This window comes from Pungitius pungitius, chromosome 6 (genome assembly GCF_949316345.1).
Source record: "Pungitius pungitius chromosome 6, fPunPun2.1, whole genome shotgun sequence".
Taxonomy (NCBI): Eukaryota; Metazoa; Chordata; class Actinopteri; order Perciformes; family Gasterosteidae; genus Pungitius; species Pungitius pungitius.
The window spans coordinates 4,306,929-4,332,004 of NC_084905.1; the positions used below are offsets into that span (position 1 = coordinate 4,306,929).

The 25,076-nt window shown below is 42.0% G+C and overlaps 1 protein-coding gene across 1 annotated transcript in view; it reads right to left on the bottom strand.

Annotated features, from left to right (window-relative positions):
• cdh13 (cadherin 13, H-cadherin (heart)) overlaps positions 1-25,076 on the bottom strand; it is a 230,535-nt gene that overhangs the window by 101,342 nt on the left and 104,117 nt on the right. Inside the window, exon 7 of the mRNA XM_062562779.1 lies at positions 20,655-20,799. Within this exon, the coding sequence (XP_062418763.1) occupies positions 20,655-20,799 (145 nt within the window). The remainder of the gene's footprint in view (positions 1-20,654; positions 20,800-25,076) is intronic.

The following is a 25,076-nucleotide window of genomic DNA, read 5'->3' on the forward strand; positions in this document are numbered from 1 at the left end:
TCTATTAAAAAAGGCCACCCGAGGAGACACCGTTTAAGTTTCCATTCAAAGAGGTTAATGTGGAGGATTCGGCTTCAATGAATGGACTTCCTGCTGCAGATGTCTGTGTTCATACCCATCATGGCAAGCATTCATACGACGGTTTGAGAGTGAACACCTCTCAAAAACATTAAACACAGTAATGGTAGGCAAGGTGATACAATTTAACCCATCAAGAAGATAAAATAAAGTGTGTGTTGACATAGGTTGAATAAAAACAAAGCATCTCTTTGCATAGTGCTGTAATATTGGGTCGTACTGTAGGTTAGCGTTAGGATTTGGTTTCAATGGTTGGATTTTCAAATGAGGTTCAATTTTAGTGGAACCGGAAGAAAAAAAAATATATATATTTTTAAGACGCTACTGTGGACAATATGTATACAAGACAGGGCTTCCAAAGACTGACTGATCTAGTGAGGGACATAATCAGTCATGTTTGTGCGTGTGTGTAGAGAACATCTGTTAGTCAGATTGAGTGCCGAGCCTCGAGTGAGGCGGCCTCACTGGTCTGTGGCGCCGAGAGGACCCTGCTGGCTCACAGCTTCCAGGCGACTGGAAGTGCAGCGAGAGGGAACATCTGCAGCACAACTCAGCCCGTGTCACATCCATACGCTTGCACATGCACCTGCACCGGTCCAGACATGTTTGAAGAAACAGACTGTATGTAACGTTGTGTACTGCTTTGCTTCTCTACATAATAAAACCTAATACAATACAGGAACGTTAGGATGTCGAATGGGAAGATATACCTAAAGAAACATTAGGTACATCTCCCCTGGAAATGTAGGATTAACAATAATGTGCCATGCAGTGGGTCTCCAGGGGTGATAACCCTCTATATGATTCTCAAAATGGCCCTGTAACTCAACTGGGAATGTGTGATTCACCAATCAATAATCTTTGCTCCCTCCACCATTGAGGTTGCAGCTAATGACTCTACTCACTAAATCAAGACAAAAGATGCTTCCCTTTTAAAGGGACACTTCAATTAATTACCCCCAGAAAATCCCTCTAATTCTGTAATTCTGTACCAGGAGCTCAGTGAATAAAACTGAAAACCCATTAGTGAGCATTCATCTGATCTCATCCAGGAAAAAGGGGCAATCAGTGGGGAACCACCAGCTACTGTACAGCAGGGAAGCGGGACCAGGAGAAGAGGATGCAGGGCTTGGACGGAGTCTTCTAGCAGAACTAAAGCTACTGTAGAGCTTTAAGAGGCTTCCTGTGTGTTACCTTTCAAGGAGCGCCATTCATCAGACTTCATCCAGCGTGGAGCCCCTCAGACATTCGCTGACCATTAGCACACAGATTTTCAAAGAAAAGGTTGATTTTGCACTAATACCTTTCAATCCGGAAAGACAAAAATGTGATGAAGAAAGATAACGGTTTATTGATAAATGACACGTGAAAATAGAGCCTTCTGGGTCTTTGGCGCTCAGACTCTACGTGGAGATTTGCGATTGATGGACGAGAAAAGTCCAGACCTGGTGGTGTTGGCTGATGAGGCTGCTCAAATGAGGAGTTGAGGGAAGCTGATGAGGGACTGGGTGACGATGGGGAGGGGAGGTGGAGGGATGCAAAAGGGCAACTTATTCAACGAGATATATGTGTGAGAAATAAGCTCCATTCTCAGGAGTACATGAGTATAGTCTTCCTGTTTCAACTCGCGCTGTAGTTGCATTAGAAAGGTCCCGCCTGAATAATCTTTCATCCTGGGGTTTAAGACTGAAATTGACTCCGGGGAAACGGTCATTTCAAATCCCTAACGGGTTAGAACGCTGAACGTTTAGGACGTACACTGCACTGTGTTTTTATTGAGCAAACTCTCCATTTGCGAAATGACTGAGTTAATGTTCTACTAGAAATGTCAAAGACTAACAAACTTTAAAAAGGCTTTCCACAGCCAGAAAGTAATCATTCAAGAGAATGAATGTTCAAGTTCAGAAATACACAACCAAACATGTTGCCACAACATGCTTACAGTACACAGTCAAAGGTAAAATGATCTGCCTATTTGAATTACTAGTAAATTAAATGATAGAGGCACGACGGATGACTGGGTGGGAGTAGGACAAAGTTGTGAATTGAGTGGCTGTTTGAACAATATTTTGTACAACCATTGCTGGGTTCATACGCCGCGGCAACACAATAAGTGACATTAAAGCAATCCTGACTCGATGGAAACACTTTGTGTGGAGTACATCACTCACATTCACACTCTCGCCAGCACGCATGTCATTTGATCGGTTTGTCAGCTTCATCCTTTTGAGCACTTATAGCCGCGTTTGCAGTCGCGGGCTAAGAGTAACAGATTGCTGGTGCTCCACTGCTATTTGTTTGTCCTTGACTCGGAGGGTTATGATCATGGCCATCCACAGCGCTCACTGCTGCCCGAGTACAGCGCGCTGGAGGACGGCACTCTCACAGAGAGCATGAAAAAGTGGCTTTTTACAAATAAACTGCCGTTTAGACTCTTCTGTGAAACAGTGAGTGTGCTTGGCAGAATGTGAAATAAAAGCTATTTTCAGAGACTAAATGTGAGATCAGAAAACACTTGCATGTTTTTTTTTTTTTTTTTCATCTGCAGGATGTTGGAGCTGTATCCAAGCATCCGTCTTGGCAACTGGAGTACCGGAGTATTGTGCATTGTATAGCCGTACCAGCGACGTAGGAACAGTTGCAGCAAGCACTGCTGGTGGGGGCAACGTGCCAGAGAGGAAAAGTGTTCTTGGGAGAATTGGCAACAGCTCCTACTTTTCAGAGACTGTGCTATCGAGGGCTGCGGGGCTGATCTACGGTTCCCTTGACAAAAACCCAATTGGATTATTGTTGAAAATAATCTGTGCGGCAAACACAATTTTAGAATATCGACAGGTTTTGTTGAACAGGATACGCTTCACAAATTTACCCCTCTTGCCCGTCTGTGATCATAGAAGCAACTGACATGAACTAAACAGAATGGAATCGCCAGAGGAGAGACGCTGATGATGCGCCAAACAGCAAGAGTGACCACACTACCTTTCAACCGACCAATCTTGGTCAGTTCAACAAACAAACAAATCTCTTCAACTCGGTGTGGTGACAGAACGAAAAGTGCAGAACATCCTGCTAATACAACACATTGACAAAAGCAATCTCACGTAAGTGTAAAACAGCTGAAATAAGCATGGCTTTTCTGGAAAACAGAGACAGAGTGAAACAGAGAGGAATGTGAAGAACCAAGATGAACGATGAGACATGGAAGTAGCAACACATATTACATTTATGCAGAGAGGTTAAAAGGGTCAAATCAATTTCATAAGCTTTTTGTTCCTTCGGAATATTGTTGCGAGACGAGGTGTTCGTTATCTTTCAGTCTGACTTCAAAGATGTACCATGTCGCTGTGATGGATGCCTGGATTTCCTCAAATAGATCAACACAGCACTGAAAAAAGGACTTTACTTTCATTTGTATTTCAAACAATTCAGAATTAGAACAGTTTTTTAAGGGAAAAGGCACTCACACAACTTTGATTTGAACAGTCAGAGACGAGGACTTCAGGTCTGTTACCATCAAGACAAACACATGTTGCTTCAGGGAGCTACGGAAATATACTGTTTATATTCAAGATAATATTATTATTTTTAAATGACAGTAAAAGCCAGTCAATCCGGTGTTTTTTTCTCTTACATCTCAAGTTTTCCTGAATAGGAAAAGCAGCACAATGCATTGCGTGACCTGCTTGCTCATGCTATTCTCTGCGCAGTGAATCAAAATTCAACACACACGGTAATTGTACAGCAAAAAGTGGAGGACTGAAACAAATGTGTGGGTCGGGTAAATAATCAATATAGAAAGAGGAAAATACCAGAATACTTTTCTCAAGAGCTGGATGATGAAACCAGAGTCAAAGGGCAGGTAAATATGACACTTTTAAATCAAACACATGACACACAGAAAGGCTCCACTGACAAGTTCATGTTGCTGTATTTCTGCTCCAAGCAGTTTAGGGAAAAGCGTAAAAAAAACTACTACCTGCTTATAATCCCAGGAATTAAATCCATTTATAAAGTAATAGTGAATAATAAATCACGGATTGAAAGTTTGTAGGATAATAATATTAGGCAGGAAAATGATGCTGGCGAGCACCAAGCAGTTTTATATTCACACTGTTCATGTTGGACATGAATATATTTCTACGATTTAAATTCATACATTTTACATTCAGATATACTACACAACGTGTTTCTAAAGTCTCTATTATTGTTGCTCAGTTTGAATATGTGCTATCACATAGAGGTATGTTGAGTGTGCAGTAGTTTTGCTTAAGGAGTCCAAATTTAAATCAAGAGACCTGAGTTCAGATACTTTCAAGATTGCTTTATGAACTTCATGTCAGAGAATATTCTTATTTTAGTTACAAATTTGTTGATTTGAATCTTTAAACTCAAAGAATATCCAAACTTCCTTTTTTTGTAAATTTATAAATTTAACCCTGGAAATTAAGCTTTTATATACCGACAATGGCCCTAATATGTAGCCACAGAAATCGAACATTGCCAATTTAGCATTATCTTTCCACACTTGAGCCGTGTGAAAAGGCAACATGCAGCTTTTAGGTCACAGCCAAGAAACAACAGCTTCCTGGAGTTAAATAGCACAACTGTGGCAGAGTCACTGGGCTGGTTCAGACGGGCCAGAGAGGCTCAGACTGACAGTTTCGGGGGATGGATGCTGCGTGGACACAGACCCCACACAGGGAGAGCTGGTATTTGTTGAAACTAATTGGATTGTGAGCATTTTCTGTTAATCCACGGGTGGAAACCGAGAAACAGGGTGTGTTACTGGACACCACGTTATGAATCAGAGTGGGGTCTTAGACACCGTCCTGCACACAACAAATGGATATACCCAGACTACAACAGTCTCAAACGGGGTGAAGCGTTCATTTCTTTTGTTTTTTTTAGACGAGCACACGGTAGTTGGAAGTTGGCTCTGGCTCCGTAGTGGTCCACTCAGGGACGCTCGTCGCCGAGATTCAGACGCTTGACTGGGATGTCAAATGTGGAGCAAGAACTCCCTGCATATAAACAATGTGCTAGACTTCATTGGATATGCCCTTTCTGAAACAACTTCACAAATGCAATAATATAGGTAAGTGGGAGTATTGTGGGTAGTGTAGTGCAAAATATATTAAAATATTTATTCTCAGTTTCCTCCTGTGTCTAAACAATCCCAAAAATCCCAATAACCTGTAATGTGAACACCCAGCATTCCCCTTTATGTGTTCACTTCTGATGCAACCAGAGGCAAGACCCAAGTGACGAGTTGCCAGGACAGGCTCACTGGTCACATGGTCCCTAACTGTGTTTGAGAAGTAAACTAGGCATCGACGTGTGTCTACTAAAAACCAGCCGGGTCAGCAATCACACGGATACCACAGAGACCTCAAACACGACCCCGAAAAGACCACTTATGACTATTCAACAAGTGTTTTTCCTTGGAAAAACGTTGGGAAAAAAGTTATGTTAGGGGTATTTTAAAATGGATAATTGCTTATCGTAGCCAAGACTAAAGCGTCGAGCCAGGTGAAGCATTCATATATTTGTTCATAATGAGTACTTGGTACAAATGTTGGTTGTGGCTCAGTGAATAGCTGTGAACAGGGCAGTGCAGTGTGTTTGCCACGTGCGGTTTAAAGTGAAACGGGGTTAGCCCCGAAGTTTGCAACAGCTCATGTGCACCCAGGGTGGGGTAACCTTTAAGCAGCTGTTGTATCTGTAAAATATGCATGCATGTGTAAAACATCAAATTATCATCTCTATCATACAAACTATGTTCTGTTTGGATCCGGAAAATACAATGTTTAATGTGAAAATGTCAAGTTGTATGTTGTTAACTGCATGAAAAGAAAACCTATAAGTAAACTATCGCCAATTACAGATCTGGGTAAGTCGCCAAATACAACTACTTGTACTTTACTTCTCTGTTGTTTCTGCTCCCTGACTTGAGTAATCTACCTGAAGGAGGTATTAGTGAGACAATCTTGTGATATAAACCTCCTTAGTACAGCCGTCAACCCAAGGTCAGCAGAGGGCCGGCCTCCTCGCGGCTGTAAGCCTCCAATGGCAGAAACAAATTGTTTGATAGGGGCCCCTCACCCACCACCGAAACGCACATACAGATTCACACACACGCCGACGAAGGACAGAAATCTCATTAAGATCAACGAGATTGCAAAGATAAAATGTCACTCAAAAATATATCAGCCATGGCGGGCTGAATCTTCGGATCCATCAAGAAGACAGCGCAGCCTCCTCAACCCACGAGCAGTCATATGTTTTTCAATTGTTCACGTCCAACAACAATAAAATATGTATTTATGAATATATATATTGCAATGAGTCGAAATATAGGAAATATAGATGGTGGATAATTTATGACTTTGGCATGAATCCAATACTAAATGACAGAATCGACCTCATCTGAAATGCCGTCATTTCTTTGATGGCATTAGGGTTTGAGGTCACAGTTCCTCTGGCTTTAGATGGCAGCGAATCAGGCAATTTAGTGTAATCTAATCTACTTCTCTGATAAGGTCGGTGTGAGAGGGAGTCAAAGAGGCTTCTTGACATCACAGGTCAGAAAGAAGCATCATACGTGTTCCTTCCCACTGGGTACAGATATCACCCGTTTGCTATCACACTGCTTGACTGCAGGTAGATGAACATTTATTCTCTTCTATTTCACAGATCTAAGCCTTTATCAAGTGTTTTGTCACGTTGACCACTTTCTGTATGTGTATTTACATGTCTGTTGTAGCTATATGGTCATGGGCTTCTTTGACTTTTCATTGGCAAATTTTCCTAGAGGTCCCTGGAAGTCACTTCTGTGTCAGCATTATTGCACACTATGTCAAGTGGGAAGTTGCTGACTTTCTTTTTCTTTCTCTGCACTTTTCACTTGAGTGGAAAAGTCAAGATAACAGAGTTCATCAGGAGGACACAATTACGTTTGGTTAATAAGGAAAAGGGGAAAAAAGAGGTTAGCATTCAGGGAGCAGGTCTCTGTGATAATCCTTATAACAACATTTTCTTTGTTGTTATTTCCGTATGTAATATCATGCTATTTAAATGTGTGACATGTTGGAGGCAATCCATGGGAAAATGTCCTGTATAAGGTATTAGAAAACACTAACATAAAAACTAGCCAATTAGACAGATTATTTAAAAATGAAGGTGGATAAGTACAGTACTACTATAGAGCTTTTAACAGAAAGACGCATGTGCATGATATATTATATGTAGATTATGGTACAGTGAATGCAAATCAAAATACTAACACCGTCATCACTGACAGATGAGAGTTATAGTAGTTTTCTTCCAGGAAAACACTAGAAGAATACTTTCTCACTGCGTAATAAATACATTTAGAATCTCCATTGCAGGACATCAGAATTAAGAGGTTATTAAGGCACAGCAGGGATTTGGGTAAAAGGCTCAAACAAGCATCCAACATCATGATGCAATGCATGTATAATGTTTACCGAATGCTCCATCCTAGCTTAAACTGGTTTATGCATTACATTGCATGCATTCCATTTGGTTTAAAAACATTTAGTTCAAAATGACAATTGTTACTTGTGATGCTGATGATACAGGAAGAGCAAATAAGATACATTTTATGGGCACCATAGATGTGCAATATCATGTGCCAATTTATTCACTGGATATTTAACAATATGTGGGAAAATGTTCACATGCTGTTGACGCGAGAAGAAAATATTCATCCTCGTTGGACCATGACCGAAGTGACAACATTTCATGCAGATTGATTCAAATCATTTGTTGGGATAACTTTGTTGGGTAACAACTCTTTGACCCCACCAAAACAGGAATATTATAGATTGAGGGATATATGTTTTTAATGTTTTCGCACACCGGTTGCACACTGGTGTCTGTTATTTTCCGTAGGCTATTATTACTTTTTCCCAGCACCAGTAATTTATCATCTTTATTTGACTATATTGCTTATCAAAATGCAGACATATTGTTTTCATAAGGATCATTTGTGTTGTGGGAGCACAGAGGGAGTACACATTTTGAATTATAATGTCTAGAAGCAGGACGATATGAAACGGGTTATTTGTTTAATAACATCCACTGTCAGATAAGATTCTACAAAAAAGAAAAAATCTATGATCTCTACCTGTCAATAATCATGAATAAAATATGCTGGGTTCACTGGAGTTGCCGTTTCAACCAATTACTGTCCAAGTCTTCCGGGAATCGATTTAGATGCTGAAATTACCTTAGTGTTAAAAATCATGAAAGCATTGATGGAGGCAATTAGACGGTTCTCTGTTGTGTGTCTACAACATAAATACTGCACTGCACTACTGCATGCTTCCTCATGGGACTAAACAAGCCAGTCCATTTTAATACAGAAAAAAACATTTTTATGAAGCAAATATGTCTCTGACAGCATTCGATTTTATTTTTCGTCTCTAAACCATTTCTCAAGTTGTCATTTTTCAAGCTGCTTTTTAAGAAAACGAAATGAATGGAGAGAAGAAACCGAGCCAAATCACTCACGCACAGCTACACCCATCACAAACTTCTAATGAATATTGCCCTTTCTCTTCAAAAGCTAGTGTCTAAGGATCACTTGTCTTTCACATTGTCCCATTCCTATTGATTTTCTAGCCACGTTTTCATTACTCAGTGGTAAAATGTCACATGAAACGCATACCCCATGGCTTAAAGGTGATGTATACCACGCTATGATACCAAAGATTTGACAATTCCATTACTGTTGTTAGCGCAGCGCGCGCGTTTTGACAACACTGGCGACCACCACGAGATCACAGCACACCGCCATGATGACAAGCCCGCGTAGTTCCTGACTGATGGATACACCTCTTTGCCGCGCCGCGTTGATTACAGCGGAAAAAGCACAGCAGGCAGCCGCCTTGTCGTCCTCATGTAGGAGCTTTGTCATCTCTGCTTGTCTGACAATCTCAGATCAATACTCTATCAAAGAGTTTTTCAGCCTTCCAGCCGATCTGCTGCTCGTCGGCGCCAAAGGACCACGGGAGCCGGCTTTGGACTACAAGCCCCCCCATCTAGAGGAGAGCAGCAGCTGAGAGGAGGGAGAGCTGCAGCAGACGGGGGGGTACGCGGTGACCGTGTGCGGTGCGCGGCTTCGCTCACAACACGGGGAGCACCACTAGTGATATCTGTAAGGAGAGGCACGGAGGATACCGTCTCCTCAGTTCCATTAGTATGCTCTGCTCGGATCAAATTTGGTCTGCTTTGGTTTTAAACACAAGAATATCATACTTTAATCAGTCACAGTGATGAATGTGTGTGATTGTAGGGTTAATTTGAATACAAATTGTATGTCCAATTATACAGCAAAATGTGAAGCCCTCATTTGCTTATCCTTAGATTTGTCCCAAACAAGCTATCAATGAATCGTTCTTTCATTTTCCATTTGCTTCACGATTGCAGTCATTTTCACAATATGTGGAAAGATGGGAAAGAGAAGAGGATATGAAATTGAGATATGCTAGAATTATGACCCAGACCATCTGGATATTCTATTAGTGAAACTGTTTGGAGCACTGAGCTAGGGATACGTTTCAGTTTTGGAATTGTGTTGAATTAAATTATGGAGGATAGATTTGCTCATTCATACATTCGGTTATCTGGTGATGTTCGGCTAAATCTCCGCTCCATGTGCAACAATAAGACCAAATGTCCACGGTATTTCTCGCCATTCTGTAAGGGTGTAATCAGCAGTGCAGAACAATGTTTGATCTAATTACTACCAGCTAAACATCCAGCTCTATCCTCCCCTTTGTTTTGCACATTTTTGGATCAGCCAGGAGTCAGGGTGTGTTGTCACTGCCGGGGTGATGAACGGCTCTTCAGATGCCTGTTGGTGAAATCACAGAGACTACCTTCATATTTTACACAGTGGGTTGTCTGGACCAAAATAATGGCCTGAACAACCAACTGGATGAAAAGAGAAGGAGGGAATAGTGTGCCCCGAAAAGACTTTCACTTTAGTAAAAACCCAAGAGATTTAACTCTGCTCGATGAAGCACATGCTAGCTTCTTCATAATGTGGGAAAGCATTTTTAAACTGACTATGGACTATGGGTTTGGGTTGGTCACATCTTAGTTTTAATTTGTGTCCAAAAAGGGATTTCAGTGTCAGTGAAGGAGCATCAATTCCAGGACTAAAACGTGTTGATGCACAAATGACAGACTGGAAAGAATGCGAGCCCATCCCTCGCTGGCAATGTTCTATGAACGGCTGCACCACAGCCGGCCAACTTTATTTACATTATTCACTGTGTGCTCAGAAGGAGTCTCCCGGGAAACCTTTTCTTTCTATCAGAACAAGCTATTACAGAGAATATTTTTTGTGGTGCTGGCTCCCGACGGAGAACGCTACGATGGCAGGGATCTGTGGTATGAAACAAAGAAGGGAGATAATATAAATAGGAGAACCTGGAATGCATTGGGGGGTTTCAGACGGTGCAGATTCTGTCTTTTCTTGTCAGTGGGGGGGGGGGGGGGGGGGTGGAATTAGTTTGTCTGGTTGGACTCAGAAGGTTTTGAGAGTGTGTGAGTTGGAGAAGCAGCCCCCCCCCCGCAGAAAACAGCGAGAGGGACAGATAATCAAGCCGGAGTCGATGTGGGACTTTGTGTCGGGGGCAAAGGAGAATAGAAATTCTTTAATAGATTAGCAGCCCTGAGCACTGGAACAGCCACCAGGGAAGCCAAGAGTTGAGCCATTGTCACACCTTGAATTCCCGACCGTTTTCACACCTTCACACGACCATTTGCTTCGGGGCTTCACATTCTGCTTTTAGACAAGTCTCTCTGAAATTAGGAACACGTTCTCATCTACATTACTCTCACGCAGGACAAGAAAAAGAGAGGGAGTGAGGCAAAAAACAAGATTGACAGAAGGCTTGGTGAGAGAGATGGATGTTGATGTTATTTAGCTTTGGAATGACAGAGGGAACCACATAATGCCCGCAAGGGAGCAAAATAATTTACTCCAAACCAAAAAAAGAATTATTCAAAAAAGTGCTATTCACATATATTCAGATCAAATCACTGTTGAAAATAAAGCCCATTTAGAATGCAATTTTTTTCCTCTCAGTGGTGTAATGCATATTGCTCCCTATGGTAATTCAAAAGAAGATAGCTCAGTTAAGAAGGCTCAGGAAAATCAATGATGCCTTTCTGGTGGAAAGAGAGCAGATGCATATAGATGAGTGAGTTTCTCACTGAACTGGGGCTTGCATTTCTATCCACTGGCCTTACAGACAATGCAAATCTTAAGACTTTCAGTCACTTATCATTCAGAATACAATGTTTTGGATACGAATGTCACAGGTATGTTACTTTAGACTAAGTTTGGAACACTGGTGGGCTTATTGCTTCATTAAACAAATTGGCAGAATGTACATACACAACGACAGGAGCAAGGGGGCAAATTCATTTATCCCAACACAACCATATTCCAGTTAATTGGGAAACAGCCTCAGATACCTTGGACATTGATTGTCCAGGCCTCTCCGTCTGAAAAGCTGATAATGAGGCATTGTGAGACAGCGGGTCACCTGGTGGGGTGTTAGACTGACTGTTCTCCTGCTAACAAAGGATGAGAGAGACATGGAAAGGTAGAGCCAGAGACAAAAATCGGACAAGCGGACACCACCATGCTACAAATGACCTGCCAGTTTGGTTGCAATCTGTAGTTTAATCATTATCTATCTCCTCAATCTGTCTCTGTACGGCTTGCTCTACATCAAGCTCTATTGTTGGAACCCCACCAACCATTTACCTCAACTTCCTCTATTAGCCTATTTCGAAATTCACCAGAGGTGCCAACTCTAGAAGTTCGCTTTAGATGTGGTAACCTATTATTTTCACAGAGATGCTGGCACGGTCCTACCCAGCTTCGCATGTGGCAGCTGCGGCACGGCAGCAGAGGAGCATGCATCTGCTGTGAGATGGAAGGATGGGGGGAGCAGGGACAAGGAGCAGGGCAGGTGGATAAGTGCATCTCTGTCAATGCTGAAAAGGTCAAAGTGCAGACAAGTGATGGATAGTTCTGTATTTGCCCTGATTTTATCATTGCAAATTGGGTTTTGGTGATATTCCATTGTACACATTTGTTTTTCTTGCTCCCGTTGTTTATGTGAAGGTCATTGTATCGCTGTGGGAAGGGCTTGGAGTGTGTGTAAGTTGCAATCAACGGCAATTTATGTGTCAAGAATGACTGGGGTTTATTTCTGTGCCTGGGGGCAATTTTTACCAGATGGTGGAATCCTCTTTTTCTTCGTTATTTAACAACAGTAATAACAATCATTTTGGCTCGGTTCTAAATAACCTACCAAGTCATGTAAATGAGTCAGAATGCACAATGCAAAGACCCTGTAACTAGCTCACCTTATCCCTGGCTGGTAAAAAAAACTCTGCTGTAAAAAAAAGGCTGTTGCAACCATTTACTATATCATGATATAAAACGAAATGTAATGTGATAAAAGTTTTATTTAGTATGCCCACCCCTGAGATGTATTCTTCCAGCCTGTGTGTGTTTGCAAGCAAGAACAGGGAGCAGAGCCGAACAGCAGACCAGATCCATCCCTCTCTGCCTGCACAGCAGGAACTTGTATCTTAATTACCTCTGATGCAAACACGAATTAGTCTGGAACACAAACAGAGACTTAGCTATGAGGAATATCTTCATGTATACCCCATCATGTCCAATTACACAAGACATATCACCTAGACGCTAGGTTTAACTTGTCTGCACGGAGTTGGCAGGGAGATAAGCTCAACTCACCAAAAACGCGACAGTCATTTTCCAGCGGCATACCATTCCATGCCTAAAATTTGGATTTAACTATGTTCTGTCTGCGAATCATCGACAATATGAAGGACTTTCACTGATGCGACTTATGTGGATGTTGCCACAGTGACTCACAAACAACTCAACTCAAACTATGTGCCCTCTGACAAGAGCTACAACGTGGTGAAATGAAACATTAATAAGCCTGCTGTACATATTCTAATATTCATTTAATATTGAAATTATCTCCATTCTTTATGAGTAAGCAGCCTTTTTCACCATGCAAGACTGATGCAACGCATTTAGCTAACTGACCATGTGAGATGCAGACACCTCTAGACGCCATTGTAACACCCTGACGTGACGTTAACTTGATGACATGACTGGCAAGCTTCTAAAAATGAGATGATCACAATCAACAGTATACAGAGCGCAACAATAATTAATTTCCCATTTCACCCATTCAGGGCAACAATTCCAGCAGCAGAGCCCAATCTTCCCTTTTTTCCGGGCCACACCCATCAGCTCTGATTGGGGGATCCTAAAGCTTTCCGAGGCCAGTGCGGAGATATAATCTCTCCACCTAGTCCTGTGTCTTCCCCCGAGGCCTCTTCACAGCTGTCCCAGTGCCTTCTCCAGGTCCACCGAACACATGGGATGAGCATATTGCCGGGCCCCCTCCATGAACCTTGCTAGAGTAAAGAGCTGGTTCATTGCTCCACGACTAGGACAAAATCTGCATTGTTCCTCTCCAATCCGTGGTTTAACTGTCGGCCAAACCCTCCTGTGCAGCACCTTGGAATAGAATTTAGCATGTAGGCTGCATGGTGTCATACCCCTGTAGATTCTCTGATCCCCTTTTTTTGAAGAGAGGTGCCACCACCCCGGTCTGCCACTCCTCAGGCTGTCCCAACATGCAATTTTGAAGAGGCGTGTCATCTAAGACAGCCCCCCACCAAAAATCTCATCAATCCTTGGGGCTGCGAGTGCAGAGTTCTTTGACTTAGAAAGTTATATTTCAGGATCAGAACTGCCTAAACTCACTTTGATCGAATTTCTTTTCATAAAATGAAGTATAAACTATATATAAAACCGTCAACATCTAAAGTGTGAAAGTTGAGTCAAGTGACTTTTCACTAATAACTACAGACGAGCTGCCGACAGCTGTTCATAAGAAGCAGTACATGGACCCAGGGGGGGGGGGGGGGGTTCAGGTGAGGGGGGGAGTCTGGGTCAGGGGCTGTATGTGTGTGTGTGGTGGGGGGGGGCAGTTTGTTCTAAAGTCTTACGTGAATTTAAAAACACAACATGGGTTAGCAACGTCACGTAACATAAGTGATTTCATAAACTAAGATGTGATGTCATACATATTATAACACGGGTAGATGAAATCCAAGCGTGAGGCAGTACTTTGTCTTCAGCTAACAATCCTTCGCCTCTACCAGCTCTGAGAAATTTAGATTTAAGACTTTTCAGTTTGCTGCTGCCTTTAATTGACAATTTCCGCAATTCTTAATTCAACTACATTGCGATTTTTATTTAATTTTTTTGTTTTTTTAGTTGTTTCAATCAATTGTCTCAACTGTTTGTAAATTTCCTTGCTTAATGTTTGGATGTAACGGTTTCATGTGAAGCCCTTTGAATTGCCTTGTTGAACAGAGGGAGGGATGAGAGGCAGGTGAGTGAACAGGTGAAGGCCGTTAGACTGAGTGAGGCGGCTGTGGGGCTGAGCTGTGACAGTATTTGGTGACATGTGGTTGAAATTACAAAGTATAAGTGGAAAGTTATAATCCAGTTTCTTTTGCCTGCATATCACTGTCCTTAGCTGAAGTACTCACTAACATTACCCAATGCATGTCTTTTCCATTTAGATATGAAATAGCTGCTCATTCAAAAGTAAACATCTGCATTAACATTATATTTCAGTTTTCATTTTGAAAGCCTAAAGTATATAAGCATCATTTATCAACTCCCATCTAGCTCACTGGCACAAAACAGATGCTAGCAGAAATAGCAATCATCCTGTTAAGGCAACTCTCCCCTCCAGCAATAGTTGAAAACAACAGAAAGATGCAACAAAGCAACGTTTTTCCCTCGGTGATAATCAGGTGCCAACATGCATGCCAGCAACAGTGAGAAAAGTGGATTTCAAACTCTTATCCAGCCGTGAGACATACGTTATGTTGCCTGGAGAGAGATCAGAACGGAATTCCATTTAGTGTATAATAAAATCCTGAAGCTGTACACTGAGACCATGGGGTGTTATTCAGACGCAACTCAACCACCAGCCTTTCTCAGCTTGAAGCACTAACATATGGACGGGCCGGGCTCTCAACGCAGTGAATAATGCATCCTGGAGAACCAAATCCAGCTCTTTATGCCTGTTCGGCTTCATATTAGGATCAAACGGTCTGCAGGAACCCCTGGATGAGATGATCTCGTGTTGAGCCTTCACACTGTATTTTCCCCTTTTTGAGATGGTAGACAGATCATCTGAACAACAACATGTGGCTTTGCAGTTTTGGAAAAAAATTAAAGGGAAGAAATGGCCCCATATGCTGAACATTCAGACAAGGTGACGTGAGAAACTGTTGGAGGTCTTTGGCACACTAACCAGCTTCAAAGTGGCATTAAATGAAAAGAAGGACCCCATGCTGTCTTCCGTCCTGCCCTCAAAATTCAAAACATTTTACATTTTTCACAGTGACGGTTGGTAGCAGCACTCTTTCATGGGACATGAAACATATAATAATAGCAGACTTCACAGCTAGATAAGCAAGGAAAGTGAATGTCCTTTTCTCTGCCACACTCCTCTGCACAATATTAAAGACACTTTTGTTACCATGGAGGATGAGGTGACGGCAAAGGCTTTGCGGGAATCTGAGTAAGCTTCACAAAGAACAAAGAAGCTTGTCCAGGCACCAGAGCAGAAGCAACCGGAAGATCAAGGAGGGCCTGGAAACGGATAAACAGATGGAAAAGCCTGCTGTCTAATATCCAGCTTGAAAAGATGGGAGTGTCCGGTGAGGCACGTAGGGACCAACATATAATTACATCATACAAACAAAAAAAAAATACTCCGTGCACCTGAAGATTCAAGCACCCCACGGAAAAATCACATTCACCCTGCTAAGTCTTAAACATCTTTCCTGACAGATGGTTGCATTTCACCACCACTGAGGAGCATACTGACATGCTAGCTTTCCCGGCTAAAATTCATCCGATGCCCCAACAATAGGAGATGTTTTGAGAAATTAGCATGAGTCACTCGGCCTATGGGTATGCCGCCATGACTGGCCCATCAAAATATTACGCAGTTCACTGCAAAAAGAAGAGATTAGCTGTGGAAAGACAGAGAGGTGCACAGCCATTTATGAATGCCCACACAAAAACACAAACAGTACATTTGAGCGGTCACATGATTTCCCTAACTTATCGGTCAGACAATAATTGTGTAGAAATGAAATGAACATTTTAACGCTGATGTCATTGCAAGCACAAGCCGAATTTGGCGTGCAGCAGTTATAATGCTGTCAAAAATCACACAACCCCAAGTGGGGGTAGATCAAGAGTTATAAAAAAAGCTGGTAGACAAGGCAGAGATGGACAGTAGCAAGACAGAAATTGTGGGGGAGTAGGATGGTATGTACAGTAAGCCCAAGGTAATGCAAGATATGACGACCAGAGGAGGAAAAAAACACAAACAAAGAGTAGAGGAGCAAACAGTGGATGGAGAGGGCATGCCAGGAGACAGGCTTTGGCTGCTTTGTTATCTGTCTGCACAGAAATGTCAGAGCACAGTGACATCCATCCCGAGAGCTTCTCCTGCTGCCCAATTGGTACTGTGTAAAACATACACCACACCGCCGAAAATCACATATATGCCCACATACAAATGACAAAGAGACAGTCTTATTCTATAGTTGACACACACTACAAACACCAACACAACATATGCACATAGATTAACTTACAGTTACATACATACACAAAATAAGAAAATCTAAAATAAGGAAGAAAATAAGATGTTTTCACCCCAGGAAGGCATGCGGAAAACAAGCTTTTGGTTTCCTCTGCTGTGCAGCCCTTACAGATGGTCTCTCTCCTTTATAAGGCCACCAGCTGTTCTCATGCAAAGGTTATAAAACTTCACTGTAGACTACCTGCTCAGCACCAAACAAGCAGCCCCACAGTTAGTGATTAGCTGGTGAACATTAGCGGAGCATATAGCAGCTAAGTAGACTAAAGCTTCATCAGGAGTTGGTGGAATGCACACGACTACAGGAATGAAGAAACTGAGAAGTTTACCTGTATTCATCAGGTAGATCCAAATGAATGATGATGTTCTTTTTAAGGGTAACTAGGCAACGTTTCCACATCTAGAGGGTTAAATCTTTGCTGAAATGAGTTTGAAACCCCTGCTTTGGATTATTCGACTATTTAAAAAAAAAGCACAGCATCAAATAATTATTTAATTTCATTTTAAATTTTATTGAGTTAGAAGGCAAATGATTTCTGAGAACTGAATATTTTAACATCAGTTTCCTTTTTAAATGGATTGTTGCTGAGCTTTCAGAACTCAGTTAATTGGTCTGCTAAACAGAGAGCTGCTCTGATGATTCAGGTGTTTTGTGAGGTCTGGCTCTAATTTAAAATACATTTTTGTCAATTTTGAAACTTGGTCCTGGTGGGCTCATTTCTATATACGTTGCATGTCTAGTCTGACTGCGAGGGTGAAGGCAAACCAAAATGTAGACAATTATAGTAAAAGCACACGCTGTCTAGGTCAGGATTGGAGGAGTCGAGTAAATGACTTGGTTTTTTTTGCGACAATTGGATTCCGCCATTCATTGCCTTTTAGTTCAGGACCAAAACAAATTAAACACAATTTCAGTTTGACTGCATTATTTCTAACAAGATCCAATGGTGCGAGTTTGTCACCCTTTGACCATAGGCTGCATAGTCAGTAATGGGAAATTGCTTACCCAATGTGTACCATGGCATGAGCAATGTCTGTATTAGCAATTCATAACACAAGTTCAGCATGAAGTTGACAACCACTCAAAATGTCTCCATGGGAAGCCGTGTGTGTGTGTGTGTGTGTGTGTGTGTGTGTGTGTGTGTCTTTCCTCTGCCAGCCTGCTGACTGATCCCTCTTATCTACGAAGCGCTGTTGGTGATTAAGGTTTTTGTCTGTTGGCTTTTGTGCTAATGATGTGCGAACAAACAGTGAGAAGCATCACGGAATCGGCAAGGCATGGCATTTTGTTTCCCTCTGCTTTCTACGAACCACGTTTAATGTGTTTCTCCAAACAATCTGGCAGCTCCAACATGCTTGCCCTTAAAACACTTGATAGGCACACCGTCGGGGCCCTTTTATTCACTGAATCAGTGTAGTTCAAGGTGAACAGCAGGAGTACACAGGATGTTATTCCAGAGTTTTGCTAACTCGTGTGGTGTGACTATTGCAGTTGGACATATTGTGGAACTCAGAGGGATACATTTTGGTGGTCATGGTAGGTAAAGACCGTAACTGTGACTACAAAAATGAGAAATATTTGGCTAGAAATATTTTTTCTCAAAACTATTCATACTGGCAGGACTGTAAAACTGTTGCTGCCCTTTTCAATAAAAGGTTCAAATAGATTTGTGCAGGCGGAAGACCAACTGTTGGGATCCTTTTGACCCAGAGCAGCGTCTGGCAGTCTGTCCGAGGTAAATCCGAGGTAAATCCGTGTATAGGCTTAGTTATTGTGAGATATTTTATTGAGTTACCTTTGAGCGAAATGCTCCCAGAGAATATGAGTTCCCTCCGGTAAAAAGTTACGTTGTGTATTTGTGATGTCCTTTATGGTGAGAGCTAAGCATGAAGGAATTTGGTATTCCTCAAAGCTTAGGAAAAATCGAATATCCTCCAAAAATAAAAAGTACAAAAAATGCTTTGTGTAAAAGTATTCATGACAAAAACTACAGTGCAAACAAATGTAATAATTAGGTTTAAAGTGGGTTTTATTGTATATAACATATTTTGAATTTTAAACATGATTTTGAATTTCCCCTCGGGGATCAATTAAGTACTTCTATTCTATATATATGAAATGTAATATTAGATATGATATATCATATATATATATATCATATATTGTCCCATATATCAGCAATAAGAGCCAAATTAAACCTTGGAGTGAAGACCGGATGTGACCGTTTCCACAATTTTACTCCAATGTCATATATATCCATTATATGGTGGACGAACGTGAGTTACGCGGCAGCTATGTGAGGAGAACAAAACAAGAATATATCTTCATTTTTCATAATGCCTTTGCTCTGCTTTGATGACTGAAACACGTGAAAACCCTAAACTTGTTTAAGTAGGTGAGCAAAGACGCTGTATATTGAAGGAATTATTCAATATTTCGGACCAGTGAAGGTACAACTGTCACTGAGATAGCAACAGTGATAACTGGGACAACAGCTCAGAGAGTCAGGAAAAGAAGCCCCTGGCAAAAAGTGTCAAAGGCATCCAAGAGAACATTGGAATTTACAGCAGGAGCAAAAGGTGACGAGTCTTATTAGGGGCTCTGCCAGCTTTGCCTCAAAAGGATTCTTTCTCAAACACTCAACCATGAGATGAGGAGGAAAGGTGGTGCTGAACCTCCCACAATTGTCTTTGAGGGGAACGATGAGTCTCTCCATATTGATCATTAGAACCAGGTAACTTTCCAAATCCGGTTAAATCTCAAGTCACAGCTATAAGATGTATGAAAAGTAGGACTGTCAAAATGAATACGTTAACCTCTGCGAATAATGTGGCCGAGATTTATGCGATAACGCGATAATTAATGCGATGACAAGTTGCAGTTAACGCAACTTAGTCTACTTCCGGCACACCGGAGTTAAACAGGAAGATATAGAGAGCTTTTTGCGTTGGAATAAAAACAAATAGAGGCGCGACATACAGGGAAGAACTGTGCAGAGGAATTTCTCCACGTGTCACACAGAAGAGGGATGAGTGGCCAAAGTAAAAGTCTTGTCAGTCTTTTTTCTATTGATAACCCTAATGAAAAGTCTCATTTAAAAAAAATCTGCGTTGTTTTCAGCCCCCTCCCTCACAGGGATGTCAAAGATAAATTGCCCATACATTTTCCCATTTCCAAAAAAGTATCAAATTTTTAGTTGACGTTTGTAAACCCATCATATAATTATCCTATATGTTTCACTGTGATTGCTTTCTAAATCACAAATTTACACCTCCTCCCAAACCTATGGTAAGGTATGGGATTAGGAACCAATGCAGCCAGAGGCACACTTCATCCGGCTTTGGACTTTCTATGCCTTTGCAGAATACCCCGACCAATACAGCACATCCTATAGGAGACCAGGAGACACATCCACATAGAGGTAGCAGAGTGTTATAAAGCAACAGGGTTCGACCTGAGAATGAGAACACCATGCGAACTGGCACCATGCAAATTGGCGCCATGTGAATTGGCACCGTGGGAATTGCCATGTCAATTGGCCAGGGGTAATTGTTGGATTTTATGCCTTTAAGGCAAATGCATTTCACTCAAATACCACAACAACGCGCACTAACCACCCACACACAAGCGGAGACATCATCCATATAACCACACATAGCCTCAGATCGGTGAGATCTCAAGTCTCACAGTCGTAGTGTGTGTGACATTGCTGTTCAACTAAATCAAAAAAAGGCCCAGTTCTCTCCAGGGCCCTTCGGTATAACAAAGTCACCTACCTGTTGGGGATCCCTCGAGCACCTCTCCGGTGTAGCTCAACTCTTTGAAGATGGGCCGGTTGTCATTTTGGTCGATGACAGTTATGACAAGTAGGGCCGGTCCCTCAATAAGGTTTCCAGCGAAGTCAGTGGTAGAAACTTCCAGCTGTGTGGGTACAAAGATTTTTTCAGAGATTAAGATGGCGTTCTGTGTGTAACTCTTATTTAGAGCAAAGGTGTGGGAGATGTTTAAAATATGTGCTTTTTGGCTTCCTGCTACAAGGAAACATCCTGTCTCTAGAAAAGTAACTGCAATTTACTGCATCCCCGTCTACAATTCTGCTTGATAGCAGAATTTTCAGCACGTCCGGAAGTAGATGGATGCAATCATTTTGTCTTTGCTACATTTCCCTGAAATACAATAACACACACACAATACAAGTATCGCTCCTTACTAGGTAACAGACTAGTTTTTATACTGGCCATGCAATCCTATAACCTTAAACATCCCTGAAGAGTTTCTCTGGTTTGGGTTTATTTTTTTACATCACCTCAAACTTGATCTAATCTTTGCATTTTTAAGACTCTCCTGCTTCCTTTACAGGCACTTAAAGATATACAGAAAACCCGTTTTGGATTACTCTTCCCATCATCTCTTCTTCCCCTCTACCTCCATCGCCCCACATCACATATTTATGCCTTCGTCTTCTTGCTGCTCTGCAGATTTGCTCGTCACCCCCCCGGTTTACCTCGGGGACCTGGCCATCTTAACAGAGTACAGTCAAAATATCTACTATATCAATTCGGCGAACAACCTTTTAATTCAGAGTGGAACGACAGTGTACCTACATACTAAAAAGACACTACTGAAAGCTGTCCTACTAAATACATATTTAAGACCACTACATTGTTTAAGGATATAGAAATAGAAGACGCTCAACACGCATCAACTGATGCTAACAAGTTGTTTTGTTGTTCAGTTATTATGTATGTAAAAACCTATATTTTGATAGGGCTGAGTTTTACCCAATAGGGATGGATTTTGATACCATCTAAGTATGCATGCTCCTCAAAATCCCATCAGCGGATGAGGCGGTACACCCTATGATGTCAGTGATCTCTATCCTATAAAGACACCATGTGTAAAGACATTAGCTTAATTCCAATCCTAATCTGAGAGAGAGAAGTTCCGCCTTTATCTGTGGCATCACATTCCCGACCTTTCCAGTATGACATTACGCAACCTCTAACAAACGCTCGGGTCATCCCGCTGCTCTCCCTCTATGTTCTTCTGTCTTCCCCTCTTTTGTCCTCCTATCTGTCAGTTACCACGGAACCTGGAGCATATTGCGTAATGGCACACAAATGTTTTAGGTGTTAAGAGCCTAATGATTCCATACATCTCATCCTCCTCCCTCTTCGCCTTGACAATATACAGCGGGCGGCTATTCTCGAGAGGGACCATTTCCCCCCATGTCTCCATCTTGCAAAATTGCTGACTATCAACTAATGGTGTTCACAAGCCAACATGTATTTCCAGAACACACACACAAACACACAGGCTTACAAAGTAAGAAGGATCTTATGAGTTTGAAACAAGCACACAGCAATCGGCATTGTAAAAGAACCACAGCCCTGTGCCAACAAGCATATGTACACACGAGTTCCCTCAATGAGACTGTCGCAAACACATCAATGGATGCACAAAGTCTTGCTGTTCATGCCAAGACGTCTGAGCTGCATTGAGAACATTGGTTGTGAGATGCCTAACATTATTTGATTGGGCGATCACACCAGCAACAAGGAAATAACCCGTAAGATAAACATTTTCCAACAATCTTTTTACTGCCAAGAAAATACCCTGTTATGAACAGCTTTGGATTCATATAAGTTTCTTTAAGCTCTAGAGAATTTCATATGTAAAAAGAGTAGCTGCGTCCCCCACTCCATATGTTAGCCGGGGTTTACACTGATGGAGGAGTAATGTCTGCAGATGGCTTTGTGTCAAAAGCGAATAATTCGGTCAGTTCGGTCATTCAAAGTCTATTGAAGAAAAAAGATTGTTACGTTTCCTGCGGAAGCCCATTTCACGAGCGTAATGTTGGCTTAAAACTAGTAGGCATGAGCCGTTGGTGATTGCTGCTGAGGTTAGTGCATCAGGTTGAAAGTCAGTCACGCCAATGTGAGGGCAAACCTCTTTGTTGGTTGCCAATCGTCTGTAAAAGCAACAGAGAGGCAATGCTCGACCACTAAAGGGTATGTGAATGGATACAGATTAAACTTGCTAACACGCTTCACGATCGACGGCATCTGCCAGATGTGTAGATTACAGGGGAGAGGAATTTAAAAACAAAGTCCATCTGCTTGATTCCTGCTGCTTTCTAGTGCTTAACAAGGTGCCAATCTAATATCTTTTGGAAATTAGTTTCACAAACTACATTGGCAACATATAATTTGAGTCTCATCTCTCCTCATTAGGATCCATTGGTCGACCACATACGTTACTTCTACTCGGCTGTCCAGTTCTGTCGGCTCCTCCGAACGAAGGACGTAGCCCTCCGGCCGGCCATTTGGAGGACACATCAAATCTATCTTATGCGGCCCAGCATCTCCCATCTTTCAGTGCAGGCCGACAAAGATTGATTCATTGAGAAGACAGGGGAGCGAGTACTTTATATCTGAGGTTGTGACGGTTTATAGACTATGTATACTTAGACATGTAGACGAGTTATGAACCTTGAATATCACTTTCTAAGTCAAGGGACTTTTCTAACTTTAATAAATACACAAAGAAACGTGGGATTTTTGCCCCCTTTGTTTTGTGGCGTGATTATTAACCAGGAGAAAGCAGCATCAAGCTAAACAGCAGAACAATGTGTGTGGTAGCATTCAGCTAATGTAGCTTGGACATATTTTCTAATATATGTAATATCTAAGTTACAGTTAAATTAACTTCTATCCTTCTATAAAAACGAAAGTCTGTGGATCCAAGTTATTAAATGTGTTTGCTGACATTTGTTTTGCTGCTGTAGTTTTTATTAACTGTATCGATTAATATCCTCTGCAATATTACTTTTAGCTAAAAGTTCAGGGCTTCTTCAATTAAATTAAATTAGAAGAAGTTTACCATCTTCAAGATTTTTGGCTTTTAAGGCTTTTACCGTTGAGTGCTGCAGGTTGCCAGGCAACAGGAGTGGCGGAGGAAAAACTGATGGCGCAAGCAGGAAGTCCCCCCCAAAGGCCAGACCGCCCCGTTTCAGAGGCCCTCTTGTCTGCTAGTCCCACAGGGCTCAGTGCTCCTATTACTTTCCTTTTGCCATGAAACTGTCACTGAAGAGCCAATATAATTACCATGCAGAGACATTGAAACCTCTCACGGTGGAGAGGTCAGTTTATTTCTAAAGGCTGTGCTTGTTCGTTAGTCAGATGTCAAATGGATGCAACCCTGTGAATATCTTCAATTTTACATTTGCCGCTTCTATTTGACAGGTGGCATTTGAAAGGTACTTTTTTGACACTGTTGCTCAATCCTTTAGGGCCATTGAAATAACTTCTGTTATCCATCACATGGGCAAGATGACTCAGTGGTGTATACAATCCCTCTCCTGAATTTTCCAGAAGCACACATGCATGCTGACGCCAACAAAAGGAATCTAAATGTATGATAGTGACAAACATTATATTCTTCACATTCCCTCTCCTCCGGTCTCCATGGAGACCTTGATGCCTTGAGTCCTGAAAGGCCTTTGTGCAGAGATGAGAGGCCGGGTTGATTACAGAGGAGGGATATCGGCAGAGGTGAGAGCTGAAGCCCAAGTCAATCGGCGTTTGGCTTATTGTGGCAGAAGCAGAGGTAAAGGTAGATGATCTGAGAAGGCTTTATCGCACCCTTGAATGGCCAAAGAGAGAGTAAAAGAGGAAATGGTGAAAGAGGGCCCAGTCGCCCATATGGAAGCGTTTCCGTTGACTTCCGCTGCCATCGCCTTATTTCACATTCAGCTCCTACTGAGCCATTCAAGTAGCCCTCCCTTTGCTGGGGAGTGCATTCAAAGGGTTTCTGCCTGCCTGTCGTTTTCTTAAGATCCCAGTGAAACGGCTCTGCGGTAGCTCCAAGGTGAATAATTCCCAGAACCTTCCAAACACTCCGGTGGCTCAGCCTCGTATCAGCAGGCAGCGCTCCACCCCGCAGAACCAGGGCCCTTTCCTAACACAAATCAGACGGTCCCCCGGGAAGGAGGGGTTTCTCCCCCTCAAACTCCCCTCAATGTGCTGCCATTATCTGATCGCTGTGTAACTTACTGAACTACTTTATTTGGCAATGGTTTGAAAGCTCATATTGGAATATCTACAATCAGAATAACTCGACTAAGTTTGATCGGTCGCATCAAAAACAGGTGTCAGTAAATCTTAACAGCCAATTGATGGAGGTAACGAACAGCAAGC